Here is an 11,528-nt window from a genome sequence, read left to right as displayed (position 1 = left end):
ACTGTTGTATCTGTTGATTTCGCTAGGAGGCAGTTCAATCAAGTTATACGATTGTATAGTACAATGTACAATGTCATACTATTGTATGACTACGGAAGGAAAGAATCACCTGAAAGAAATAAAGCTTTCAATTCATCAGGTTGTAAATTATCAATTAAAATTAAAATTATTGTATTATTATTATTATAAAGTACGTTTCCACCGCACTTGAATCAGACAGCTGATGAAGACCGAGATTCACTCAAAAAGTTCGATGAGTCAAAGTTAGAGAACAGTTATTTCACATCATGTAATTTACCAACTCGGATGAACATTGAGCTTTCATGCTAATTTTCTTACTCATAGGGATGTTGAAAGCTAAGTGCTAATGACATCTGTCATCTTCACAACGAATGCAATGAAAGTAAAATTATTCCAAACTTTATAGGGATAACAATGCACAGAAGTGCCACTTTCCATTTGTTACTATATACTAATGACCAAAACACAAACACTTATCTTACAAGCACTCTATAACAATGCTGATACTCCTAGATCTGGATTCAAGGAAAAACTTAACTGCAGGTTGTTCGCACAGACTGCTACTCGTCAGAAGCAGGCGAGATTCCACCGCTTGGCATGTCGTCTGCAATACAGTAGAGAATTACGTGTTAGTGTTGCAACAATTAAGAGTTTTTTTCATAGCAAGTGTGGCAGAAAGTGATATTCTCCTGAACATAACAGACTTGAGAGATTTTGTTCCTTGAAGAAGAAGAAAGCAATACAGAATGTCAATTAATTATAGTCTAAAACAGGCATAAAGTCAATAACAACACAAATGTCAAAGAATGGTTGTACCTGTGATACCGCAGGCTCGCAGGAACTCTCTCTCTGAGTCCTCCCAGTACTTGGACTCCAGAAGCGCAGCTTTGAACTTCTTTGCCTGGTAGAATGCCGTGTCAGTGTCGTTCAGAGTTTCGCGGATTTTGAGCGCCCACGTTTTGGCAGTGTCGTCCATGTCGCTGTCTTGCACGCTGGTCTCCACGATTCTGTTCAGTAGGCCCTTTGGCAACTTCTTCTCAGCAACGAGCTTCTCGATCATACGCGCCAGTCCTGACTTGTCGGAGATGAGGACAGGGATGCCGGCTGCGATGGCCTCCAGACCAACTAGCCCAAACGGCTCGGAGCGGGACGGCATCAGGACCAGGTGGGCCATCATCATGTCAGTCTTGATGTCCTTTTGAGTCCCGTACGGCCGCAGGGTGGGCATCAGGTCACCGCTGTTCAGGTTGGCCTCCAGGATCTTTAAGCTCTCCTTCCAATCATCCTTGCTGATGCCGCGCGTAATCCATCGCAGATACTTCAGATTCTTTCTGGCAATCCCGATGGACCTTGCTGCAAGATTGTAGCCTTTCAGATTCTCAACATTCTTCACTCTCCCGATAGACAAGACCACCAACTCACCTTCCCCGCTTTTAGGTTGGATGACGACTTCTTCAAATATCTTAGATGGCCTCGGGAAGAACGGATGGTGATCTCTTGGTGTCTTGCCTCCTTCATATTTAGGAATGAAATGCCTGTAGATCCGCTCTCCCACAGAGAAAGCTGCCTTTGCTTTGTCAACTTGACTGAGCATAGCTTCCTCTTTTTCCGAAGCCCTCTGGCCTCCCTTGAAGTACTCAGTGTCCTCGGGTAAGACGTGAGTGAACATGATGAGGTCTGCCTCGTCCTTGTAGTACTCGTTCTGGATGTTTCGCGCTGCCGTGTCTGTGATGTCAGCGTGGCCGATGATGACGTCAACATGTGGTGGTAGCGTTGATTTCGGGTGGGGGCTTCGCTGGTATTCCTGTAGTGTTAGCGTCGACTTTGGGTAGCGGATCTGGTAGTCAAACGTCAGCCAGTCTATGGATGGCTCTCTCGTGTCTCCTTCTGGTTGATCGGGTGTGACCAGTTTGACCTCATCTCTCTCTGCTGATTCCTGATCTTGTTTGGGCACATCCAGCTGTAGGACTGTGCAGTACACGACTGCCTTACCCTGCAGGGTTTGGCTCGCCTGGCAGTTGATGGTAGAAATTCCTCCCTTTGAAGTTCCATACTCGTCATTTATCAGCAAGACTATGGGTCGCTGATCCCCTTTATGAAAACAGCGACATTTTAGGGAATCTTGTGGTGCATAGTTTATAACTTGCCAACGGAAAACATCAATTGCTTAAATACTGGCAGGTGATAAATCTCGCTATCTCACACATTTTATTATCAGATGTTTCAACATTTTTTCCAGAGCTTTACTGCCTACATTGTGCAAAAGAGTTTCTTACCCAAGACAATCGGAGGATCTTGACCCTCCATATCGGAGTCTTCTGATTCTGATTCACCACTCGCAGTGCTCCCTGCGGCAGAGGAATGAATGACTGGTTAACGATGTTTGACAGACGTATAGCTATTGATTGTTATGTAAGGAACAACAAACCTCTACAAGAGCCTGAATCATAATACATACTGTTTTCATGATAAAGGGCAGACAGGAAAAATACAAGTCACATTGCCCATTTACTGGACCTAGAGCAGTGCAAGATATCGCACGAAGCGTTATACAGTGTACCTGTATCAATGCAAAGGAAAGATAAATAAGATAGTTATCTTCACCACTTGCTCGTGGATCCACTCTGATTCTACTTGGCCCTGCTCCATCGTCTGTCTGGCAAACATCTGATGCTTTTGGCCTCGTTGTCGTTGCAGGTAGGGATGGGCTGACGCCGTCTCTGTGCTGTTTTCGAGCGGTGCCTTTCCTTCTGCTACCTTCACCTGCCATGGAACACACAGCAGCCATAAAGACATTATCAAAATTGTACTAACACACAGACACACACACACAGTTACAGACACACACACGAACACACAGAGACACATGCACGCTCACACAGGCACACACGAACAAACCCACCTTCGAGGCCTCAGACATACACACACACACTAACCGACAAGAAACACACATACACGCATACAGATACTCAAAGAGAGTAATATTCACCCTTTGTCCATGAACCAATACTCATACCACTGGGTCCTGCTCCATCATCTGACTGCCGGCTTTTCTTGACGAGAAACTCCAAATGTTCCGTTGGTGTTGACACGCCGCTGTCAGATCCTTCAGCTGCGTGGCTTCGCTTGGCAGCTGACACCTGGACACCTGGACATAGAAAACAATCATTGTAAATGTACTATAGCTTAGTTCAACTGTGCCAATATAACTACGAAAAATGTCTGATGCAGTTACGAAAGAGAAGCAACAATTCACTACTTGCTTTATCCTTTGCATCATATAAAATCATTTGTACTCACTGGACGGAATATCACCTTCCTGAAACAGGAAAATTCTCGCATTATTTCGGCAACATAAAAGTACAGAAACAATTAATTCAATGAATATTTTCATTCAACATTCAGTTACTGACAGTTGTGTGGTAGTCTTCAGTTCAGAATACATAGTGATTTTCCAATATCTTGCCTTACCTCCCAGAAACTGAAATGACACACTTGCTCAGAAAACTTTGTAATGGCCACTTCTCCTTTGACATGTTTTCCATTAGATCTGTCCAGCAGCATTTGAACGCTCTGGCCCTCCGTGCGTCGACAGTGGTCTGCTCGCATCAGCATACGCTTGGGTGGTTTGACATCTCCATCAACAGTTACCGAAACGTCAATATTATCGCGATGATAGAGGCTTCGGTGAGCATCGTTTGTTCCACACATGGTAAAACCGTGACGGTACCCCTCCGACTGAACGCTCTGGTCTCGACAGACAACGTGGAATTCTACACCCTCTTCATGGGGCTTGATGTGCCCAGCAAACCGGCAGTCTAACGTTCTTGACATCAACGCTTGAACTATTGCTCGCTGTACTGCTTCAAGCTGCCTCGCAGGAACCCACGCAAATGCGAGAGTACAGAAGGCTGACCAGCATGCAGTTATGCTGTCTGAGTCAATATGAAGCAAAGTTGAAGCTGTGATATCCTTCCACCCTTCCCCATCATGATGCTTTAGCAGAATGCACTCCATGCCTCCAGAACCAGGAGGCCTCCACGTCTTTAGCTCCAAGGGTCCACTCAGCTGTGCACCGTGCAGGTTGATATCAACAGCCGGCGAAAACAGCACTTGATTCATTATCTCACGCGAACAATCGTTCTTACCCAGGGACCAGGGGTAGCCGGAGGTCCAGCTGACACCTTCATGACTCCTCAAGATACGGGGGATGTCTACGGTGGAGACGGTGATAGTTGTGTCTGTCTGAAGGGCGCCGGGTGGCACAGCAAGATCCACAAAACCAGGTATCTCCACTCTTCCACCCACCGGTCCTACAGAGGCCTCTGCTGTCCTTTGGTACTGAAACTCGTCTGGCACTCCTAAAATGGTTATACACACCAATGTTTAAGAGAAAAGAGAGTCTTAGTTGTGAAGCTAGTTATTCTTGCTCCACCCACTACCTTCTCAGATCTCTAGGTTGGATTAGAAAGGCAACCCATAGCGCTAGAGCCTAGAAATGCCAAAGAAAGCTTATTATATATAAAGAGACGATGTCCTGCTTTTGAGGCTTACCCAAGTAAAGTCTACAGTATCCATGCTTGTCCTTTGACATAATCAATTGGATTCTCACGGAACTTATCTATAAAAATAAAATCTATTTTTGCATTTGAGTTATTTTATACAATCAAGCATGTGACAATTCTTACCTTTAGGTGCACTTTATCACTGTGCTCTTGTAAAACTGAACTGATGAATGTAAAACCAACCTGGATTGTCTCGTACGATAACCGGAAAGCTGATTCCAGCCGCGATCATGTCCTTTTCCAGCGTCTCGAAGTCATCTTAAGTTTGTGGAAAAAAGGCTACAATTTAGCTGTTTTGTAAAACAAAACGCATTCAATGATATCAAATTCAGTTAGGTTTAAAAGTACAGATATTTAAACTGTATCTTTGTGAAGGTAACTAGATCCAACCGTAAATGATAATTCACCTACCAGCTGTGATGTAGCCAGTCTTCGCCATTGCCCTCATCAGGTCTTGAGGTCTTTTTATCTCTTGACTTTCTTGCTTCCCGGTTCGTGCAGACCACGCCCTTAAAAGTGACTTGAAACCCGCCTCGTCCAGTGGACTGAAAATGCTTCCAAAAAGCATGTTGTGCACGATTTTCAGCAGTCTTTCCTCTGGTACTGCCTCTCCTTCCATCTCAATCTCTTCATGCTTCATGTTGAAGAGGACAGGAGACCGTTGTTGGAGCACCTTGACCATCCTGTCTTGGGAGCCTTTTGGGTACAGCAGGATCGGCAGCAGTAGCTTCTGGTTCAGAACTTGGAACTCATAGTCGAGGTTTGACCAGTGTTTGTGATGTAGCGTCTGGGGACTGATGACCAGAGCAACCATCCTGTCGTTCGTGTTGAGCAAAAGTTCCACTGTTTTCTCTGTGATGGAGTCAGTTCCCGTGATGACCTCCGTGAGGCAAGGCAGTCCCGACTCCTTAGCGGCTGTCTGGAGAGGCAGGACGAACTCTGCTGTGTAGTCGTCCGCGTGGAGGATGACAAGTTCTTTTCCTGAAATAAAGTAAGTATTGCATTTTTATCTGCTGTGTTCAAAAAGGATGTTCTGTCTGATAGGTGAGCCAAGGTAGAACATAGGTCGTAATCAATATACCTCGAACTATCATGTAGCTACCTAGCTCGGAACACTAACTTGCTTAAAACAATACAAACATTATTCAGGTTCAATCTCACAGTTTTCGGTAGCTAATAACGTACCTCGTTTCTCTCTCAAGAAGAGATCCACAAACGCTGGGCAGCACATTTCCACCGCGGCTCCCAGCTGATACGGATCTACTTCGCCCTGCCTCATCATATCCAGGACCCGTTGTATCGGTGTTAGCTGGTTCCTGATGTGGTCACACTGGTCCAGTGTCAGTACTCCTCCCTGCTCCATGGTGTCCAACACGGGGCCGATCGTGCGCATCCCAACGATGGTGTCAGGGTCTCCCAATGGCTGTAGAATCACCGGACCGTCCCCTCCTGAGTTAACTGTATGTAGAGGCTTTTTCGTTAATAGCAAACTCGTCACAGACTGTTAGAATTACGGATAAGTATTCAGAATGTACAGTAAACTTACAGGTAGAGAATTTTAACCCACAAAAGGACTTACAGGATTGCTACAAACAAGCTTTGTACAAAACATGTATGCAGTAAACAATTCATTAATTTTGAAACATAAAAACTTTGAAGATGATTAGCTAGAATGTTCTCAGACCTGTGTGATCGCGTTGGCCATCTGGCATCCAGACTGCACGAAACACAGATGGTATTCTAGTAGAAAAGGAGAACATAAATGTAATCTATGTTGACATGAAATATGAGGGTTGACATGAATATTCTGATTAAATGAAGCTTTACCTCATTCGTTCTCCACAATAACTATAATTATGTGGTGTGAGATTCCCCATATTTGATTTAGCTTTACACATCCACATCGCACAGTTGTCTCAATGACACTGACTCCCGCTGACGTTGACCATTGCTTGTGAGGGACTAATGTTTTACTCACCCCCACAGGTGTTCCAGGGACCAGTATTCTGTCGGCAATGCCCGGAATGCAGGTTCACCTTTGTCCTCTTGTGTAGAGCAGCACAACTCGTACTGGATGCAGGGGATCCACTTCTCCTTGATCTCGAACAGGGCGCTACTCAGGAACTTCCTGACCCGGAGACCGTCTGTGAAGACGTTCGAAGACGACAGAAGCTCCACTTTCAAGTAGTGGTTAACCTTGGTGATGACAAACGCTTGCTCCTTGTCGTCAGTAGGGAAGCGAGCACAACCGGCAAACACGCAGGACTCTTGCAGTCCGAACCTGCGCACACACAAGGCTTGCAGACGGCTGAACATGCCGCTGGGTAGAAACTGCTCACTCAAGTATAGCGCCTGTGGACAGATGTACATGTTGCCGGGATACAGCCTCGCGTTGTCCCTCTCGCAGCTGAGGAGTGCAGGAACGAAATAAATCTCTTCCTGCTGGGCTTCGTCAGTGGCATCACCTATTGTTGTGGCGTTGCAGATGAGGTAGAACTTCTCCATGAGCGCCTTCAGGAAGGACTTGTGTTGGAGCAGAAATGGCTTCTTCAGTTGTTGGTCCTTCTCTCCCCAGATCCTTGTCAGCAACTCATCGCTGAGAACTCCTTCCTTTTCCAGCCTCTCCCACATCTTTCTCACCTGTGTATCCGTCACCCTGTCTTGCTGATACTGAGGAACTGTGATGATGGTCTTAAAGACGTCAATTAACACCTGTGGCTGCAGGGTGACGTCATCACGGAGACTGGGCTCGTCAAAGAAGATGATGTCACCGCGATCATGGAGGAAGGTGAGAACCAAGGCGAGGGTGTGCTCGTCTGTGATGTTGATGTCTGGATCTCGGGCCAGTTCGGCTACGTCCTGGAACTTGACAAACGGACGCTCCTCTCGCTTTTTCCTCAGTCTAGACTTGAGATGAAGCCATGGGATGGGTATTTCCTCGCCCATGTGCGGCTGACGGCTTGCCACCAGCCGTATGTAGTCACGAATCTCGTCAACTGCTGCGTCCTCAGTTGTGTTGTCCACTGCAAATATTTTTGGCATAACAAGGCTGCCTGCCGCCTTATCATTAATGTGGTTCCGTATCTCTTCTTTGTACTTCTCTATGTACTCCTGAGAAGGCCAATAAAGTTGCTTTGGATTACTCCGCATTAACAAAAAACTATTGAAACACCTGCCTTTGGAAATTAACAATGAAATGTACAATGACCAGAATATAATAGTAAGTATTCGGCTATGCATATCTACTAAACTATGCAGTATGTAGATGTGTTGATTTGGTTTGATTTATTGAAATTGCCAGGATACAATTCACGTAAGGCACAGGGAGCTTTCGTTGGTGTTGTGTCTCACACATAGAACATTAAAATACATAAAAAATACAACATGTAATGTACAATAACAGTAACAATCTTTTGCTGATTAGCAAGTAGATGCTTCCCCCTGGAACAAATAAGAACAAATAATGACTTTGATAGAACTTGTACAAAATATATACCTTGGAGACCTTGTCCTTGTGCGTGAGGACAATGATAACTGGGGGCCGTCTCGGTTGCCCAGTTTGGTGTTGCAGAGTGTGAGAGCGAACTGTGTTCAGCCAGTGGTCCAGATAGTCTGGAGAAAAAAAACGCTATCAATACAAAATATCCTCCTATACAGCAATATCTTTAAAAAAAACTATGAACATTGGTACAGTTCATTGACACTGGGATATGAACTGTTAAATTGTTGGACTGTTCAGATTCTTCGCTTCAAAGTTATAGATCAGTCTTCTTTGCATGATTGAGAAGCTTATTTTTATGATATCCACAATACAATATTTCCAGATAGCATAACTAATAGCTGTTCAAAACGTACCTCCTCCCGTTCTTAGGTTGTCCACAGACGCCTTGTAGTCCAGGTCCGGTACAGGGTCGGACAGTTTCTGCAGCAGAGACATGACGAGGATGTAGACTCCCCTGTGGGTGATGAAGCAGTGGTGGGTCCCGTAGTAAGTCGCCTGGCCGCCGAAATCCCAGAAGGACAAACGCGGATGTTCAGGAGTTCCAACTTCTTCCTCTGTGATACCGGCCTTACGCATTTTTCCGCTGCTTCAACAACGATGTCTGGAATCGTGGAGGTTTCGGGGCTCTCTGTTGCCTCCTTTGTATATTCTTCTTCACCTTCTACGTTAGTTACTTCTTCAGTAATCTTCGTCGGTGTTTTTGATCCTCCTGGTTGCATTTGTTTCTCAAGGTTTTCTGACGGTGGGAGTGGCCTCTTTTCTTGTGCTGCAGAGAAAAGCACGTGGACATGAATAAAAAGGTCCATCTGAGGTACACAAAATTTGCCTAGATTTTTGTTGGATATTTGCCATTTTTATGTCTAATATTTGCCATTTTTGTCTGGTTCTTTTACCTTAAAGAGGCAACACAAATAAAATGATAACTTTGTTTATCAGAAGAATTTTCGATACAACGTAAAATTGCGATGTTTTTTTCATAGTTTTGTTTTGTATTCCTTTTAACATGCAGAATTTTAAAATGAATCATCTTTTGTTAAATCTTTTTACGATTCCTAAGTTTATTCCTGAGGCCATGTTAGTGTATCCAAAGCAAAGAAACAAACCTTCCAAGGTCTCCACTGCCTGATTCTCATCAATAGCAAGGAGGGCCTGTTTCAAAACCTGTAAAGTAGCTTCCTTTCCCATCTTGCTTCTCCACCTTTCCAGCACCTTTCTGCACCTGTGTTCATCGTCAGGTTCCGAGGCTCTGATTTCTCTGATCTGGTTCCGCGTTCTCCACCCTAGCTGCCGCGCCAGGTCTTCCCACTTGTGGCTGACTTTGGTGACGACATTGTCAAAGTCCTCAGTCCCGTCAGCTGGAACAAACATGTGTTGAATTAAAATCACTGTAGAAAGAGACTTATCTCGTTACAAAAAATACATGAGGTCAGTTGAAAACTTTGGAAAAAGTAAAGTATACTTACTTGTTATTGCTTGTTTTCCAACTGCAATATCACTTGTTTGCTTGCTTGGTTGCTTTTGGAGCAATGGTCCTGCCAACTCATCTATCTCCTCTGTAGAGAAACAAAGGCCATGGAGTTGGTCTGCCAAAACGTTTATAGAAAAAACAGAAAAATCCAAGTGACAATAATTATGTCATAATACCTTGTGACTTCTTATATGTCTTGGTCTGGACATCTGAAATGATGTTGATTCCATCAGTGATAGGTTCCTCCTCCTCCTCCCTGACCGTTTCTCCCATCAGCCTCTTGATGAAGCAGGTTTTCCCCGACCTGTACTGCCCCACCACCGGAACCCGTGTGCTGTATACTGGCAGCGACCCCTGGCGGCAGGCGGCGGCGTACAACCTCGCCATCTCTGGTCCTCGCAGCACAATACGAGTGGACGAAAGTTCTGAGAATAGATATTGGCAGTTAAAACCTTAAAAATGCTTAAAATTATGGTCTTTCATATCGTTGCAAGACTTTATTTTCTATAATGATATACAGTAAGCACAAATTCTCACTAGTATAGACATTCAAAAACGCACATTAATAAAAAGACAAAACAGTGAGATTAAAAAGGAATGTTAAATGAATAAAGAAAAAGGAATGTTACCAGGAAACATAATATTCAGTCCATTCACAACACTCTGACCTGTACGCGTATCTAAAGTGTGGCCAATTATCTGAGGTCATGATAATCATATGTGCTTTATTTATATTTATTTATTTATTTGTCATTGATCAGCGAGGTTGCCTACTAGTCTTTCTGCGCCAGCCAACTAGTAGTACAAAATCTAGTCATTTCGAGGTCTCGTCAAGACCTACCCACATATCAAATATCAAGACACTCTATGAAAGCCTTCTCGAGTTATCGTGTTGAAACTATTACAGACGGACGCACAAAATTGGGAACAAGATTAACAGTGTCTTAATTAATGTAAAGATGCCTCCATTCCTGAGGCGTAACCACTGATTCCTGACTTCACTCACCTTCTTCACTCGCACCACCAGTGCTTGTTCCCGGTTGTAGTTCAAAGGTTTTCGGAATCTCTCGGTCAGGCGGTTGGAACGGCCTCAGAACGTCCCTCACCAGGTCTTGGCGTCCCATTGTTTCCAACAGTTCTTCCAGAAAGTCGAGATTTTCCGGACCGATTTTATCCAGTTGTACCAGCTTGTGGAAAACGTCCATCGCATGCACGAGTCGTTCCGCCTTGCCTTTCGGAATCACGTGCCTGCAGTACAACTTCAAAAGCGCCGTTTCCGCTGTTGTCAGGCCTTCGGAAATACGGTGCAAAGTTTTCACAAATTCAAAATGGCGTCTGTCAGCTTCTGTTATGCTTTGTTGGGCCGGACCTGCCATCCTGGAAAATGATAAACTTTAAAATACATCTCTAATAAACATTGTACGTCTTCGTACGTGAAATCTCTCTTTCGGCTTGGTTTCGTTTCCAAAGATTTCAGGGGCCCTTCCCACCCCTGCTGCATGCTCGCTGGTGGCTGACAAGGCCGATACGTACATGCAAATAAGTCACACTGAAATTACATTGTAGGTTCACACAGGTCAGTTGATTATTGTAATATAGTAATACAATTCTTGCAATACGAGACTTGCTGGATTTCGTACGTAAGGGAATGCAACAGCATATTAACATTCTTGTCTTATTTAATAGTCACAGATTAAATAAAAAGAAATGTCCAGGCACTTCTCACCTGTAGTGAGGCAGGTGTAAAATACTCACCTGTGTGACGTCACGGTAAGACGGATTCCTTATCAAGACGTAACCAGCGTCAGCCTGCTTCTCTAAGACAAACTTCCTCGACTGTCTCCTGTCTGAACCTCCGGTAGACTTAAAATGTTTGTAGCGAATGTAGCGAACAGAGGGCCTGTTGGACTTTGCTCACGGCCATTGCACACCACTCTTTTACCTGCAAATGTGTAGATGTTTGTGTATGGTT

The 11,528-nt window shown here is 44.5% G+C and overlaps 1 protein-coding gene across 1 annotated transcript; it reads right to left on the bottom strand.

Moving 5' to 3' along the window:
* Positions 1-480: 480 nt before the first annotated feature.
* LOC109472970 lies at positions 481-9,955 on the bottom strand. The gene is given in 17 exon segments (XM_019772834.1): positions 481-625; positions 838-2,112; positions 2,298-2,369; positions 3,011-3,169; positions 3,322-3,340; positions 3,493-4,379; positions 4,770-4,844; positions 4,998-5,567; positions 5,772-6,044; positions 6,271-6,326; positions 6,565-7,697; positions 8,083-8,198; positions 8,442-8,666; positions 8,669-8,854; positions 9,192-9,443; positions 9,552-9,641; positions 9,733-9,955. Coding segments are annotated over 17 exon segments (5,643 nt in total). The 5' UTR covers positions 9,944-9,955; the 3' UTR covers positions 481-581.
* Between the last annotated feature and the right edge of the window lie 1,573 nt (positions 9,956-11,528).

The sequence above is a fragment of the Branchiostoma belcheri genome, unplaced genomic scaffold (genome assembly GCF_001625305.1).
Source record: "Branchiostoma belcheri isolate BF01 breed outbred unplaced genomic scaffold, Haploidv18h27 scaffold29, whole genome shotgun sequence".
NCBI lineage: Eukaryota > Metazoa > Chordata > Leptocardii > Amphioxiformes > Branchiostomatidae > Branchiostoma > Branchiostoma belcheri.
This window is presented reverse-complemented; position numbering and strand designations above follow the sequence as displayed.